The sequence below is a fragment of the Biomphalaria glabrata genome, chromosome 5 (assembly GCF_947242115.1).
Source record: "Biomphalaria glabrata chromosome 5, xgBioGlab47.1, whole genome shotgun sequence".
Taxonomy (NCBI): Eukaryota; Metazoa; Mollusca; class Gastropoda; family Planorbidae; genus Biomphalaria; species Biomphalaria glabrata.
The window spans coordinates 1,060,409-1,078,525 of record NC_074715.1 but is presented as its reverse complement, the minus strand read 5'-3'; the positions used below and the strand labels follow the sequence as shown (position 1 = coordinate 1,078,525).

Genomic DNA, 18,117 nt, shown 5'->3' with positions numbered 1-18,117 from the left:
TTCAGACTCTAAGACAAGCCTATTATTAAAGCTTATTAAAGAAGGACATCTTTGTTTATTTGATTCTTTTTTTTTTTTCTTATATGGCATTTTAAAAGAATACATCTGACAGTTCTGTGTCATTTACTTTATCTGTCTGTGACATTTTAAATGTCAAGAGATGATATTTTCTCTTTCACACAGGCTATGTGTGTTGTGAGATTAAAACTTCCTCCAGTTGGGTTTTAAGGTTAAACCCCCTCCCTTCTGCAGTTAACGAATTCTATGAGCATTGGCAAATGGGGTTTTGAGTTTTAAAACCCTATCCATGTGGTTGCGCATTTAAATATAAAACTAAAGCAAACTACAGTCTCCAAATTTTATAAGCACTATATAAGAATAACTAAAAGGAATTTTGAGATAACCCCCCCCCCCTTTTTTTTTTCTTTTTTTTTTTTTAAGTCACTAAATTCCTCATTTGTAGCCAAGAAGAGTTTAGACGTTTAAACCCACCTTCCACTAAAAAAAAAAAAAAAAAAAAAAAAAGCAAAGCAAGCTATATAGCCACTACATTCCATGTGCGTAGCCAAGAAAGGCTTGATTTAAAAACCTCTCCAATAAAAAAAAATCTATAGGAAAATTACAGTCAACCAATTTCATGAGTGTTAGCCCGCAAAGGGGGTTTTTGAGGTTTAAACCCACCTTCCAATTAAATGAAAAGCAAAGCTACAATCACTAAATCCCATGAACATAGCCAAAAGGGGTTTTGTAATTAACCTCCCATAGTTCTTCTAACTTTTAATTAGACTTACTACTAGACTAAAACTGTTGCCAATGGTTTTGTCACACTACTAGATAAATACGTAATATTGAAAATGAACATTGGAGAATTCAATTAAATACAACTGCTCATTCTTCCCTAGTGCCGCTAAAGCATGGAATGGGTTGCCTAAATCAGCCGCAGTAAAACCAAAGACTTAGCAGCTAGAGTTTAAGTCACTGATTAACACGTGTACGCATGACTAGATTGGTACATGAAATACGTAATTTTCACTTTTGTAATAACGGCTGTAATCTATAAGATAAATAGAGGCGTTTTAATGTTTGAAAAGAAGCAGTTAACCAAAAAAATTTTTTTTAATCACTTTAAAAAAAAAGCTTATCTAAGGGGGAAGAACTTCCTCTTTAAAACTATATCTACCAATAATGTACAAGTTATTTTCCTTATTCGAAATAAAAAAAAATTAATTACCAATAATTAATCGACTAATTGAGTATTTATGCTTTTTTAAAACAAAGATTATAAAGATTAAGATTGTTGTATTTGTTTGTATGATTCATTTATTGTCACCGTCAATGATTAATTGTGCAAAGTTTCAACTTCATTTGGAAGGGGGAGCAATAACGTGTACAAGATTCGTATCAAACAGACAGACAGGGTGAATATAAGATTTGTTAAAATAAAGATTATTCGGTCTTAACCCAAACTTCCTGCAACACTGAAGGGAATAAAAAAGACATCGCTATTTTTAGCGTGTTTTTGCAACACCGACTTTGTCATGGGGTTCACGGGTAGGCTTTACAAAAAAAAAATGCAAATGATGGAGTGCAGGCACTTATTTGGTTTCATTAAAGCATACAGGTATCTGATCCCCGAATAAGTTGAGAGAACCACCTTTCGTGCGATTGAAGTTGTCCCTCTCGTTGAAAGAGGAACCATTCACGGGGATCTTTGGGGCTGAACTAGATTTTACAGGGATATTTCTTGTGTATGTCTTTTTTTCTTCCCTGACGTTGATTGATAAACCAAAAGAAGTGGCAGCGTAAGAAAATTCAACGACTGGGAGTTAAGGCATTTTCAAAGAGACTATCTGTTTCGTTTTAATACTTATATTATACTTATATTATATTTTACTTATATTATATATTATACTTAGGCCTATATTATAATATACTTATTATACTTATACAATTATATTGTAATTTACATAATAGGTTTTATCGTTCCATCTGTATTTATTGAGTAGAGGAGTAGAATCTTTGAAGGATTAAAAGGCTTACGACATTTCCTAAAAATGTGCCGATGTGCCGAATAATCATTATTTGTTTCGTTTTATTATATGGCACCGTAGGTTGAACGATTGTTGTCTAAGAACTAAGATCGGAACCTGCCAGGACAATGCTTCTCGGCCTCACAGTGGCGCTCAAGTTAAAACGATCGTTAAAGGAGAAGATTAGGCCAACAGGAAAGAAAAAAAAACAAATGAACCCCCTTGGGGTACATATAAGAACCAAGTCAATTACACTGGCGGGGATGGAAGAAAGTCCCAACAAACAGGTCGCTGTCCACACACAGCTCAGCTCCTCGAGGGGCCGTTTTTTTATGGCAGACACCTGCACGGCTGGTGCGGTACAGAGAAGGAAAATGGGGGGGGGGGTCCCCATGAGCTCGGCCTTTGGCCTCTCTTCTAATACGAGCCATCGGTAATAGGGATACAGGAATTTGCTCAGACAGGCAGATGGTGGAAAACTTCCATAGACCTAGAGTTCCAAGATTCTTAGACTCAACTTTTAGGACAGTTACAAAGAATAAGTATCGGAATCTGACTTAATTGTATTAAATAGGACTACAATAGGCCTATGTACGATATAAAATACAGACGAAATTCGATAAAATTGTATTATTATAAATTCAATAAGAACTGACGATGTGATTATGTTTACCGGGCTATGCTAGGATTAATTTGTACAAAGGCTCCTTTTTTTCCTAGAGCTATTAGAGCATGAAATAAGTTGCGTGAGTCAGCCAGGAAAAGAAATGACTTGGCAGAATTGAAGTCATTGATTCTAACATGCATGGCTATATTTACATAGAAACACGCGTAGGACGTAATCATTTATTTTTTTAAAGTAACGTCTGTATTTCATCAAATAAAACAAGTTATTCGAAATTGTCAAATAAAAAAAAGTTTCGTTTTCTATTTCTTTTTGTCATACACCGTAAATAACGAGTTTTTCCGAACAATGCCGAAACCCAACGAACCCACAGCCATCTTGAACGGAACTACAATCATTCAGAATAGCATCAGAGAAAGCAACAGTCATCACACAACACAGCATTCGTTCGGACAAAGCAAAATACCAATAATGGCTTCAGTTGAACCAAAAGCGTAAGTTATTTCTTTTTCGTAATTTTACTTGTTTTAGAATTAAACTATTATAGTTCTAGACTCCTCTTATAATCTAAAATGTGAATTATATTATGAAACCGGTGGAGGTAAAGTTGTTAAATTTAATGTTCGCCTGAACTGCACTACTGATTTTTGAATCTCTTCAAATTTGTCAAGTCACAAATGCGATTAACTAAAAATAGAGTCTATAGATCTATAAACACGTCTAGATCTAGATATTTTAAAAGTATAGATTTATAGACTCTAGATTTTCTACCAGTCTTTCTAGGTCTGGATTATAAAGTTAATAATAAAGTGATAAACCAAAATTAATTAAAAATTGTATTTTCAAAATCAAAGACCACCAAAGTCTGAAATGAGTAAGTCAGTAAGTTAATTTAATTTTAATTATTTTAATTAAAGCATATTTTTTTGTTGCCTTTTAGTTTCTAAAAGTAAAGACTAAGGTTATTTGGAGTAATGAATCTTCACTATCAATGTTACTTAGTTTAGACTAGAGTTTAGATTTCTAGAATCTAGATCTAGATTTAGTGAATATTATCTAGCTAGATATATATTAAATTAAATCAACTTTAAAAAGTTAAGATGAAAGTAGACTTAGTAGATCGACATCCAGGGGTGCCACTTTTCCGGAATAACCCGGAAATCCGGGTTTTAAGGGGTCCGATTTTTCCCCCCTCCGGGTTTGCTTTCTAAAATTTTGTTAAAATCCGGGATTTTAGTTGATTTAGATTTTTTCTAAATTTCTTATCATTTTCCCCGTTAATTTTAGTTTGCTAGTTCCGATCGCACGAGCTGCCATTTTTAAACAAAATTGACCAGTCTCATTTCGCGATTTGCGAGACTTTCACTTTGCATGCGCACTAAGCTTTATTTACCGGTACAGTATTTTTTTTAAAAGTGTAAAAGTCACTATAGATCTAGAATTTCTAGATCTACGGAACGCGCCTCGAATCGGCTCGATTAGGAGTCTTGATCTATTTCTATGATCAATCTAGATCTGATCTAGACTGTAAAGTCTTGTATTTAGTATAGATGTAGTCTAAATTAAGGTGAGGTCTAGTCTAGATCTACTCGCGTACCTAGTGAGGCTAGTCCTAGATCTATCTAGAATCTAGATCTAGCAATAGAAAGAAAGAAAAATTCACGAGTGCGAAATTAGATTTTTTTTTCTTTCCGTGTTATATATTTTAATATTTGTATAGGTTCCAAATAGATATAGAGCCTTAGCCTATGTCTACGAGTCTAGAGCTATATTGGTCTAGAGTATTATAGAGGTAGGATCTAGATTCAGGATGGACTAGATAATCATATTGACATCTTTTTTAGATCAGAACTAGAATCAATGATTGAAGAATTAAATTAATAAGTTTGCGTTCGCCTGAAGACCTAGAGGCTAGAAAAACTAGATCAATTGGTCAAATGATCTATACAAATTAAAATTATGTACAAGCAGTCCAGCACATTCTAGCCATCTAGGTCTACATTTAAATATTAGAAACTAAATCTAAATGTTCATTTTAGAGTAGATCTGGACTAAATCTCAAAACAATTTTATCTTGTTGCAATAGATTTACTGGTCCATGCATGTACATTGATGGAATCACTTTTATCAATGTTGATTAAAGTAGGCTGCTTTAATTTAAAGGAATAATGAGAGAAAAACATCATTTAAATTTTGTTAATAATTGTTAATATAAAATTGTACTAAATCCTCTTAACTTGTATTACAAGCTTTATCAATAAATACACACAAACTCTATTTATTATAATGATAGGCTTACTAATTACATATTTAAAACATGGTGGGCATATTATGATATAGATCTAGATAGTAATTTACTACTGTTCTTCTTTCGTAAAATTTTGGTGCTTAAAGTGTATATGCGGTATGTTTCAGGGTTGGTAATATTTGGGGTTTATGATTTCAGGGTTTGTAAAATTTGGAAATTCGGGTTTCAGGGTTTACTTGGTCTCATGGGTGGCACCCCTGTCGACATCTGTACCTAATACTATATTATATAGTAGGGATGTTACAATTTTTTAAAGAAAAATTATTTTAAGAATCTTGTTGTCTGATATTTTGTAGATTTGATTCAATTTGAATGAGCCTTCTAAATTTAGATCTATATGAATTATGTATGTATGATTCCTGGTTGAAAGAAAATATTTTTTTTATAGCAACCAATGGGCACGATGTGAGGAGCTTTGAATGTGTTGAATAAATATGCTTGCCATTTCTTATATGTTAATCAACTTGTCCAAAAACATGTTTCAAAGGAAAGTTTATTGTTATTAAAATATCTGAACACTAGGCTGCTTATTATATAGCTCCTCCTTCGTTGTTGAAGATGAGCACATTTCATTTCCTATGGACTCGAAGATGGCTGTAAAGTCCAATCCTCGCTTTAAAAAGCCGGCTGCATATGTGGCATGGGTAGGTTTGATCAGTTGCAGATAGGCCTTTTTCTTCTCTCAGCTTTTTGTTGGTTCGGCTGCATATTATATTCTCATTAGATCTAAATATAATTATTTGATGTCACATGACCAATCTGATCAATCACTATTATCTCGGCATGTAAACAAGATGGCTAAAATTACAATGGTTAACAATGGCCTCCAGCGTTAGATTCAACTGCTAAATATTAAAAATTAAAAGCATTCAAAGTGCACAGAACTATGTGAAAAGTAAAGCACAGAAATTTAGCCAGAAAAATGCTCTACAATACTGGGGGAGTCAAAAGGCCTGGATATATTGAGCCTTTTAAACTATACACAGGGAAATCGAACCCTTATTTAGGTTTAATAAAAAATAACCTTCTACTCCATGTGGGATAGCGTAATTGCGTTTCCCGTCGCCATTTGTATTAGTCAATCAAAAACTATAACTCTTTTACAAAGAAGTATTGAATTAATAGGTCTAAAAATGTCAGAAAAGGTCGTAACAAATTTTTGACTAAAAAAAAAAGGTGTGTGTCACCGGATATTGTAACATCACTACTATATTAGTATATAGATCGAGATCTAAATGTTCTCAATAATAAATGGACACTGCCAATCATATCATATTTTCCAATGCTTGATTATATATATTGATTTTCTTTGATAATTTATCATAATATACATATATACCCTTAATATTTGAAAATTCCTAGATAATAGTAGTTGGTTTTATGATTTAAACTAGAGCCCACCTCTGTCATAGTATACCCAGCCATTTCTCTGCCAAAAAGCTTAGAAAATGCTTGTCTAAATTAAAGCCTAGTTTTTAATTATCCCCACACATACTCCTTGTGAAAAAAGTCAGGAAAATATCAAGTAAAAATGGAAATTTGGTGAAGTGGTTTTGTAATATTTATCTTATTTTAAATGAAAGGCTTCTTACTTTTTTTGTGTTCATTGGCGGTGTAAAGAAAGAACACATTCACATGAAGACCAAATTTTTTTAAACGCTAACATTAGGTATTAACATTTTTAGGCATGCCAATGTCATCAGAAAGGGTTCTGGCCTTGTGTTGTCATGTATGCATACCTAATCTTTTAAAATTTAGAGCAAACTTCCACATATTTTAAAACAACTTGCTGACACCTCACTGTTTCCTTTAGCCTTGTCCAAAATAAAAAAGCTTTAGGTATTGAGATGAACATAAATAAATACCAAGATCTATATAATGCACATGAGATTTTTTTTTTTCTTTTTTTTTTTTTCATAATTACATTGTATTGTGCCATTAACTATTGTGTACTGTGTCATAAGTATCTATGGATTTGAATATATATATATATGACTGCGCAGACCCAGTTGCGACCTGCATATTTTTCTGCATCTAGTGCAGACAAAGCAGTTCTCCGCCGGCAGTCTTAAGTTTTGTTTCCAGTTATGGTAGTTGGTGAAGTTGATAGGTGAAATTTCATGTGAGATAACATCTCTTCATTTCTTTTATTAGTGAAGAAGATTTGGCAACAGCCATCCTCCGACGTAAGGATCGCCCCAACAGACTTCTTGTGGAGGAGGCCATCAATGAAGATAACTCGGTTGTTTCTCTTTCACAGGTAAATAAAGATAACTAGCAGATAGGTAGATCTTTAAGACAAAGTAGCTGTTCTTGATAGAACATCTGTAAATCTTTAAGACAAAGTAGCTGTTTTTCTTGGTAGAGCATCTATAAATTTTTAAGACATTGTATCTGTTGTTCTTGTTAGCTAATACTGACATGCATTTTACAAAGAATATGATTGCGTCATTAATTGAGCATCATTGTTTGTCTAGAAAAAAATGGATGAGCTCCAGTTATTCAGAGGAGACACAGTTTTGCTGAAAGGCAAACGTAGGAAAGAGACTGTGTGCATTGTGCTCTCTGATGAGACAGTTTCAGATGACAAAATTAGAATTAACAGATGTGTGCGGAACAATTTGAGAGTTCGTTTAGGAGATGTTGTAAGGTAATATATATATTTATATGAGTCTCATTTTAACTTTAGTTTCTTAAGTATATTCTAGTGGGGTAATAACAATTAACTAGAAGGCTTAATGCTAACACTATTTTTGTTCTCTGCCTATGTTAGTTGGAGATAATTTAAATGCTCTGTTTTGCTCACTGTTTTATGTCTCTATTGTTTGTTATAGCATTCAACCATGTCCAGATGTGAAATATGGAAAAAGAGTTCATGTTCTCCCAGTTGATGACACAGTTGAAGGACTAGCTGGGTTTGTTGGTTTATTTGATACATTTTTTTAAATCTAATAAGCAATTCTTTTTCATAAGGCAGATGTACCACAAGCTAAATTTTATCCCTCAAATTTATGATTACTCTTATTTCTGTTATAGTAAAAAAAAAAAAAAAAAAAGATCAGTTCCCCTTTCAGACCTTGTGGTCTATAGGGCAGATGATGTAAAGGTCATCTGTTTCTGTGGCCTACAATTTAAAGTATTGTTCATGTGGCCAGCACAAGGAACAACCGCCTTTACTTTCCCAACTAATGTCAGGTAACCATTAGAGCTGGGTGGACTCAAAGAGTCGCCTGAAGATCCAGAAATTAAAAATCCCAGTCCTCACCAGAATATGAACCCTGGACCCGGAAGCCAAGCGTTTTACTGCTCATTAATTACTTCTATTTCATTTCACTATTCTAAATTTTTAAAATTCCTATTAAATGTAATTTACTACTAATTTTATCTAGCTTATCATTTTAATATTATCCAATATATGATTATTATTTTATACAGCTTTTAAAAAAAAAATATTATTTTTATCTAAATAAACTTAATTCACGTTTTCAGGAATTTGTTTGAAGTGTTCCTCAAGCCATACTTTCTTGAAGCTTACAGACCAATAAAAAAGGGAGACATTTTTCTGGTCAGAGGTGGCATGCGAGCCGTTGAATTCAAAGTGATAGAAACAGACCCACAGCCCTATTGTATTGTTGCTCCAGATACTGTCATACATTGTGAAGGAGAGCCAGTCAAGCGAGAGGTAAGTCACTCCGAAACACAGCATTGTTGGAATTAATTATGACGTTAACTCTTTCTCTCCGTAATTATTCTCCACGTTTTATCAGAATTTTTCATTTTGCTCAGTAGTATTTTACTCCCCTTTTTATGATTAAGCTTCAGTAACTTTTTCATTTGTTACCAGATGTTTTATTTGGTTTAGAATTAAAAGGGAATGCATGCTCTTTTTTATGTAAGACAAAGTAAAGTTTATAAAATCAAACATTAATTTAATTTTATGAGTTTGAATCAATGAAGCTATTGTCAATTAGGAGAGAAAGAGTTAAACTTTTTTATACAGATATCATCAGTAGTGTAATTGCCTTTGCCCTCATCTGCTGGTAAAGTAATACTTCAGTGGCACAAGGCACTAAATAGACTATAAAAAGCATCTTGACTACTTGACTTAGTCCTTTTGACTCCCAGTGTAGCATAGGGCTGTTCTGGGCAATTCCCCTTAGCTGAATCTATAGCTATCCGGCCTCTTGGTTTACCAATTTTCTCCATCCTACATCGCTCACAGCAACAGTCTCTTGAAGAATTTTTTTTTTTTAATAAAAAGGTATATGCCTTTCAAAAACATATAAAATCTTTATAAAGACAATTTGCACCCATTATGCAACAGTTACATCAGATCTGGACGAAATGGTTAGCTCCTCTCTATTATTAAGTCTAGAACAGAAAGATTTTAAAACTCCTTTATGCCACTTTCAGCTTCAATGTCATTTTTTGTGACAGAGATGCACATTGAAGCCTAATTCATAATGTGCTGTTTGTGTGTGAATGTTGTTTGTGTTTGTATCTATTTTGTTATTGTTATATTTGAATGCTGAGGTGGACATTTGTCGTCAAACCGAATTTCCATTTCTATGGACCAATAAAATTATCTTTTTTTTTATATTAGATATCATCTCAGAATAAATAATGTTAACTCTATCTCTCTGTAATTATTTTCCATGCTCAGAAAGAATTATTAATTTTTCCCATTTGTATTTCACTAGCCTGTTAGGGTTAAACTTCAATAAAGATTTTCTTCCAATCAGACAATGTTATAATTTGTAGGGATAAATGCATACCATTTTTATATAAACACAAATCAAACTTTATAAACCCAAAAATTAATTAATTTAATGGGGTCAAATCAATGATGGTATCTTCAGTATTATATGTAATTTTTTTTGCATCTCTGTGCTATTCAGTGTAATCAATAATGTCGGTGTCAGTGCATGTGTTTTTACTAGTTTTTGCTTTTATTGTTTTAGGAAGAAGAAGAGCAGTTAAATGAAGTGGGCTATGATGATATTGGAGGTTGTCGTAAACAACTGGCTCAGATCAAAGAGATGGTGGAGCTGCCATTGAGGCATCCACAGCTTTTTAAAGCTATTGGTGTGAAGGTAAGGCACATTACTTTGCACAACAAGCGAAAAAAAAAATGTCCTTGTGAATTTATTGACGCTCAATAATCTTAGCACTAATGTTTATTGGCACTAAATTAAAGGTAATAGTCAACATAAAAGTACCTAATTGTTTTTTTTTTTTTTTTTGTTTTGTTTTTTTTTTAGCCTCCTCGAGGTATCTTACTTTATGGACCCCCTGGAACTGGTAAGACTTTGATTGCCAGAGCAGTTGCAAATGAAACTGGGGCTTTCTTTTTCCTCATTAATGGTAAGTTTCAGTACTTGGTTGTAGCTAACATTGTTCTAGTTTTAAAATTTAAGAATGAAATGATGTAGATCCAAACAGTAGTCATTATTTTTCCAGAACAGTGTTTTATTATAACGCTTTTCTAAATGTCTTAAATTCATTAGTTGGAGCTAAGATTCATTCGACAATTATATGAGCTTATTGAAATGTTAGCATGTTGAATTGGTGTTTATAAATTGTATGTAAAATTTTATTTTTTAACATTTTAATAATGAACCAGTTCAAGTCGCAATAGCAGATAAGAACACATCAAGGCCCCATTAGTGTAGATGTATTATAAATTTGCACATATGGTTCCTGCGTATTTATGAAATTCAGTTAATTGCGATGAGATACACGTAACAAACTTTGTAAAAATGTGAAATGTCATGGATATGTGTGGATTATTACATTTTAAAATGTATTGTCACAAATTATAAACCAGTATTTATACAGATATAACTATTTGTAATAACCAGAAGACAAGGTTATTATACCTCAAAAACCCAAACCTTAATGTATTATTCATTGTGGCTCTAACATTGTTTTGAGTTTTTGTCAGTGCAATAAATAAAAAGTAAACAGCTTATCAAAATAATTCTCTAAAATTTGAATTGTAAATGTATAAAAGTCAAGAACCAGTTTAGATTTGTTACCTTTCTTTGTTGGACTGTTGGGCCACCATGGAAGATTTGTTGACAGTTTTTCCTCCATTCCTCTCTGTCTTTTGCCTTAGTTAGAACCTCTTTCAACTGCGGGTCCGTCCATTCTTTTTATGCTGTCTTCCCATTGCTTTCTCTGCCTCTTCTTCTTTTTCCTGATACTGTTCCCTGAAGGAAGGTCTTTGCAAGCCCCAAAGATTTTATAATGTGGCCATAGTTTTTTAGCTTGTTTTTTTTTTATTACTATAGTTAGCAATTCATCATGGGGTCCAATCGCTGCAGTAACCCTGTCTCTAATCTCTTGGTTTGTGATGCGGTCTTTAAATGTGATAGTATAGATAGTCGTAAGTAGAAAAAAAAAAAAGTTAACTTCCGAATGTCTTATTGTTCAGGTCCTGAAATTATGAGTAAGTTGGCAGGAGAGTCAGAAAGTAATCTTCGCAAAGCTTTTGAAGAAGCAGAAAAGAATTCCCCAGCCATCATTTTTATTGATGAGCTTGATGCTATTGCTCCAAAACGTGAAAAGGTAAGTCAAGTATTTTGAAATAAATCTACCTGTATTAGTCAAGTAGTAAGTCAAGTATTTTTGAAATTATTCTACCTGTATTAGTCAAGTAGTAAGCTAAGTATTTTTGAAATAAATCTACCTGTATTAGTCAAGTATTTTTGAAAATAAATCTACCTGTATTAGTCAAGTATTTTTCTAAATAAATCTACCTGTATTAGTCAAGTATTTTTCTAAATAAATCTACCTGTATTAGTTATAAAATTCTTCTTGTTTTGATCTAATCTCCCACCAAGACTCACGGTGAAGTGGAGCGACGTATTGTGTCTCAGTTGCTGACTCTGATGGATGGTTTGAAACAAAGGTCACATGTTATTGTGATGGCTGCAACCAATAGACCAAACAGTATTGATCCTGCTCTCAGGCGTTTTGGTAATTTAAAGAATTTCATAATTAGTGGACAGATTTTGTTTTGCTAATTTATAAGAGTTGGTTGAATAAATAAAAAGATGTGAATGAGCATTTTGCACACTGTTTTATGTAGGCCTACAAATCATAAGTTGGACCACTGGAATTCATTTGTGATGATATACATATGTATCAAAACAATATCAACCCAACCCTAACCCTTTTTTTTTGGGGGGGGGGGGGGGGGGTAAATCTCTCATTCATTAGTTAGTGAGAGGAAAGTTATCACTTACAAAAAGTCATCAGCTTCATAAATGAGGAATTTAATCAACTTTTTTTATGTTGCTTGAATTCTTTTTTTTTTTTTCTTCTTTGTGGCCCTCTTTGCAAATAAGATCAGATATGTTATTATAGCAGTACAAATCAAATGCACATACTTTAAAACATTAACAAGATTAGAACAGTAAAAATAATATACACATATATTTTAAAAATTAAAACAATCTTTTAATGCTTTTTAGGTTTGGGGTTAAATGTAGCATCAATAATAAAATGAATGGAGAGGGGTTGGCATTAAATCAACCAAATATCATTAAGAATTTACTTAATAAGGCTTTAACATACAATCACTATTGCTAAAAAAGGATGAATCAGTTGGGTTTGTTTTCTTAACTAATAGAATTTATTTATTAGCCTCATGTGGATTACATAATAGAAAAATTGGAGTAATTAATGAATTTGATCTCAAATCAATTTATTAATTATAATTAGGTCATGCATTTATTATGTGAATACATTTAGTATATATCCCTTGGAGTTTATAAATTGATCTTGACCAGAGTTTATAAATTGATTTTGACCCTATTGTTTAATTGCATTCATAAGTTATAAATTAATATTTTGAATCTTAGGTCGTTTTGATAGAGAAGTAGATATTGGCATTCCTGATGCAACTGGTAGACTGGAAATTTTGAGAATTCACACTAAAAACATGAAACTTGGAGATGACGTTGATCTAGAACAGGTGAGTTGGTCTTTTCAGCTAGTCAGCTTTCAAGTTGTTGTGACTTTCCTGATGTGTGGGCACAACATCCTTACATTCCATGTAAGGCTAAAACAGTTCTTGCTATGCAGTCAAGCTCTATGCCACATCCACCAGATTAATGTGCATTAGTCATTGTTTTATTATTTATTTTTATGCTAGGTATTTTTATTAAAAGCTTATCTTTTGTGTTGTGAGTGGCAACTACCCAGATAAATATCTTATATTCTAGACATAAGATTTATCATTACATGATTTAAGCATACTTATTAAAAATAAAAAGCAAACTCTTATTATTGTATTCTAAAGCATATAATTGCCTGTATTGCAGGTGGCTTCTGAAACCCATGGCCACGTCGGTGCAGACTTGGCTGCTCTTTGTTCTGAAGCTGCTCTTCAGCAAATCCGAGAGAAAATGGATTTAATAGACTTGGAGGATGAGACCATTGATGCTGAAGTCTTGGATTCATTGGCTGTCACAATGGAGAATTTCAGAGTAAGTAGTCCCCTTCATTTGTTTATTGTCTAAGTATTTTGTATGCATGTCTATTAGCCATGTTTCAATTTTCATAACTTAAAACAAATTGCTTTAGTGCTGGACTAAAGGTAATAACCTGAAAATGTGTCTTAACTATTCCAGTGGGCACTTAGTAAGAGCAACCCGAGTGCTTTGCGAGAGACATCTGTGGAAGTCCCCAATGTTACATGGGAAGATGTTGGTGGCTTAGAAAATGTCAAGAAAGAATTGCAGGAATTGGTCCAGGTAGAGATTGTTCTATTTCTGGGTTAGCTTAATAAGTGACTAAATGAATGCAAGTGACAAGCTAATTACACCCTTGATGATTTTCAGTACCCCGTGGAGCATCCAGAGAAGTTTTTGAAGTTTGGTATGACACCCTCAAAGGGAGTTCTGTTTTATGGACCCCCAGGCTGTGGTAAAACACTGTTGGCCAAAGCTATAGCTAACGAGTGTCAAGCCAACTTTATTTCAATCAAAGGACCTGAACTCTTGACTATGTGGTTTGGTGAGTCTGAGGCTAACGTCAGAGACATTTTTGACAAGGTAAGTCTACTGCTTTTTATTGATCACATTTAGTCCCTTATATCTGATGATATTCACTGTCTTATGTCATCTAACACTTACTTCTTTATGTCATGGTAGGACATTTATTAATTGGAATCATGTAACATTTAGTAGTTTGCATATGAATTAATATTTGATCTCGTGTAACTTCGAACCCCTACTCCAAATAAAAAAGATCTTCTTTACATTATCAGCTTACACTCATAACTTAACATCAGGAACCAATTTACATTGTGTAACATATAGCCCTTTGTATTATGAGAATATCTACTACTAAACATCATCACTAAGTACTTGACATCATATGACATGTACTGATTATTTTGTGATTTAATTAGATGAGCTTTGTTACTTAAGATTTAATGTGTACAATAATAACTTTATATCAAATGTTTCTAGGCCAGGTCAGCAGCACCCTGTGTACTGTTTTTTGATGAACTTGATTCAATAGCCAAATCAAGAGGAGGCAACGTTGGAGATGGAGGTTTGTTACTTAACTCTTTTGGTGGAATTAAAAGAGGGCAAGAATGTGGTTGTTTTAACCCAATTAAGAAGAACTATAACTATTAAGCCCTTATTTCAAAACATTTCTGCTGATTAAGTAATCCTTCTTCCCTAGTGCTATTAGAGCATGGAATGGGTTGCCTGAGCTAGCCAGGAAAACCAGTGACTTGGCAGAATTTAAGTCATTGGTTAATATGCATGACTAAATGCATGACGCGTAGGACGTAATCATCTTCTTTTTTGAAGTAACGTCTGTATTATATAAGATAAGATAAGATAATCCAGGCAACTGAGTTAAGAAAGAGTAGAAGATACCATTTTCTTTAGTGAGTTAGTGAAAATTAAACAATCAGGGAAGTTCATGTTAATACAATGACTTTGTCACCTCAACCATTATATACAAACTCACCAGATAACTTGAAAGTACCTTATACATTCTCTGGCTCGCCATCCCAAGATTTTGCATTTTATATGTTTGAAAATAGTCAAAAACTACAATAAATTGATGGCGTTGTCATATACCAGTACCTTTATAGTTTTGACATTATGACCTTAGTGAGAAATATTATAGTCATAACAAAAGTTTTATTTAATTCATTAGCCTATTTTTTTTCCTTTCCATACATATATAGTTATATCAATTTTGAGCCAATATTTTTTAACAAAAATAATAATTTTTGTATAACAGTCATCCTTTCAGTAAAAGAAAAATGTTTTGTTTTTTTTAGTTAAGGTAGTTTTAAGTGCAATAATAATTAAATAAAAGATAACATTTTTCAATTTTGTGTGTGTGTACAGGTGGTGCTGCAGATAGAGTCATCAACCAACTCCTGACTGAGATGGATGGCATGTCAGCTAAAAAAAATGTCTTTATCATTGGAGCAACCAATCGTCCAGATATCATTGATTCTGCCATTCTCCGCCCTGGTCGTCTTGACCAACTGATCTACATTCCCCTCCCAGATGACAAGTCTCGTATCCAGATTCTTAAAGCCAACTTACGCAAGTCACCAATGTCAAAGGTTATACATCTGAATTGAATTATAGTTTAAGCTTGAGTTCTATGCATTAATCAACAAGTTAGAAACCTATTTTAAAGTTGTATTCTTTGAATACACTAATACTGAATGTGTCTCTGTCCTAGGATGTAGATCTGGAATACCTAGCTAAAGTGACCAAAGGTTTCAGTGGGGCTGACCTTACAGAGATTTGTCAGAGGGCCTGTAAACTGGCCATCAGACAGTCTATAGAGGCAGAGATTCGAACAGAGAGAGAGCGTGCACAAAACCCTGATGCTGATATGGTAGGTTTATTTTGAGACAATAGATAGGTTGTAATGTAAGGTTTAGTTGTTTTTTTTACAAGATTATAAAATTTATTTAAATGTATAGAAAGTTGACTGAAAAAAAAAACATCAGATTGCCTTAGTTGGCTCTAAGTTGCCATTTTTAAAATGATCTTCTAATGGGGTAGTTCTGGATCTCTTCTCAGTAACGTGGGTGTGTTGTTTACATTAATGACCTCATTGATTTCATTGTCATTTTAAAATGAAAATAGTCTAGATCTAGACATCTTTAAGTACCGGTAATAAAAAGTGTTACAATAATTCACTAATTTTTATTATTATTTAGTAGGTCTACTAGATCTTGACTAGCACTAAATCTAAATCTACATCTTATCATAGGAAGATATTGTCATGTATAAGACCACAGTCACATGACTTTTTATAAAGTAGGTCAAAGATTCTGAACTACCTCATTCAAATTAAATATGAGTCATCAAAAAGCTGATGGGAACATTCTACCTATTAACATTTGTTAGATCTCTCCACAAATGTTTTGTTTGTATGCACTTTGAAACATTGCAGTCCTTCTAGAAATATATATAAAAAAAAGATTATAAAGGGCTTGTGCAATTTTAGGGTTAGGGTTATGTAACACTCACTTCTTTTCCCTAGGTTTATTAGCATCTAAAAATGTTTAAATGACAGTAATTTAGTTTATTAGACAAAATTTTTCAAGATTTTAAAAGGCAGTGATTTGCTTTTATTAGACATTATGTTTGAGACTATTCTTTTGATTGTTTATAGGAAGTGGAAGATTATGACCCAGTTCCTGAGCTAACTCGAGCTCATTTTGAAGAAGCAATGAAATTTGCCCGAAGATCAGTGAGTGAGAATGATATTCGCAAGTATGAAATGTTTGCACAGACTCTACAGCAAAGTCGAGGATTTGGTGGCTTCAGGTACTTGCGAATTTTTAAGAGGGGCTTTTATAAAAATAAGTGTTGCTGTGTAATGTGTCTTAGCCTGAGAGCACAGACATGTGAGGTGATACATCCAAAGATTAAGGTGCTTGTAAATACACTTGACTTACAACGGAGTAGAACTGTTTATTACAGCATAACTTTTTTTTTTTTGCAGGGGTGGGGTGGGGGTCATTGACCTAATGCTCATACTTAAAGCAAATGCTATTTTGTTCATGTAAAATATTGTTTGTTATTTGTTCACCAAGTTATCCGGGAATGGTTATCAAGACCAAAAGAACTTCAATTCGCTTGTACTCATTTTTGGTAGACAAAACTTTTTACATTTCAAAGTAAATCTGTCATTGGGTGTAACAAGCTCTTTGCAGTTAAACTTCTTTGATTGTAATGTTGGAACAGTGTATTGGCCAGACTTAAATCAGCAGATATTTGTTTCACTCTCAATTGTCAGTTATATCCAATGTGTTATTCTTGCAATGCAAAGTGATATTATATGTGTTTTGGAGTGTGTGTGTGTGTGTTTATATGATGATGGTAGGAAGAGATTAGTGATTGGTTGTGGGTGATGCAACATAGATGGGTGTTTTTGAAGTTTTATTAGTTAAGATTTATTATGCCTTCAATGGTTTAGTTGTCTACCAGCAGTTTGATGCTACAAGTCAATGACCAGTAACTACAATATGGAAACTCCAGGGCCATTTAAAAAAAAACTAATCTTAAGCCCCCTTTTTACCTTTTTTTTTTTTTCATATCTAAGCATTCTAATTATTTATATTGAATTTTTTTTTTAGGTTCCCAGGTGCATCAGGTCAAGGTCAAAGTGGTTCTACTGGAGGAGGTCAAGGTGGTAACCTTGGAGGGGACGATGGGGATGAAGACCTCTACAGTTAAATATTGAGAGGCTGTGCTACAGCCCTGTGTGTAGGCATAACCTTTACACACATTTTGTTCTTTCTGTTCAATCATTTCATTTTATTCACTTTCAAGTTAACTCTGAAGGGTTTTACACTTTATTATTAGAGCAACGGCACTTCATAAGTAACTTAAAAAAAAAACATTTTTTTTTAATTTTTAAATCAATGACAGGCTTATTTTCAAAGGAGTGATAACTTCTGTTGGGTTTGAAAATGTTCATAAGAAATGATGGGTGTGTAAAGTCTAACCTCATCTCTAACATTCAGTAGAATCAAATTTAGCCTTGCTACAACAATCACTACATTTTGTAATGTACCAGTACCAGCTATTGGCAAATTTAGTTTTGTTTCAATGAAAACAAAATAAAATAAAATTTTAAATTACTTT

At 33.1% G+C, this 18,117-nt stretch overlaps 1 protein-coding gene across 1 annotated transcript; it reads left to right on the top strand.

The window, feature by feature from the left end:
* The first annotated feature begins 2,988 nt into the window (after positions 1-2,988).
* Positions 2,989-18,114, top strand: LOC106080125 (transitional endoplasmic reticulum ATPase). The gene is made up of 18 exons (XM_056030561.1): positions 2,989-3,149; positions 7,118-7,223; positions 7,441-7,613; positions 7,798-7,878; positions 8,453-8,645; positions 9,925-10,056; positions 10,225-10,327; positions 11,400-11,533; positions 11,809-11,944; positions 12,832-12,944; positions 13,294-13,458; positions 13,603-13,725; positions 13,813-14,025; positions 14,446-14,530; positions 15,349-15,572; positions 15,695-15,853; positions 16,640-16,794; positions 17,607-18,114. Exons 1-18 carry the CDS (start codon positions 3,004-3,006, stop codon positions 17,704-17,706), a joined length of 2,541 nt encoding a protein of 846 aa, XP_055886536.1. The 5' UTR covers positions 2,989-3,003; the 3' UTR covers positions 17,707-18,114.
* Positions 18,115-18,117: the final 3 nt, after the last annotated feature.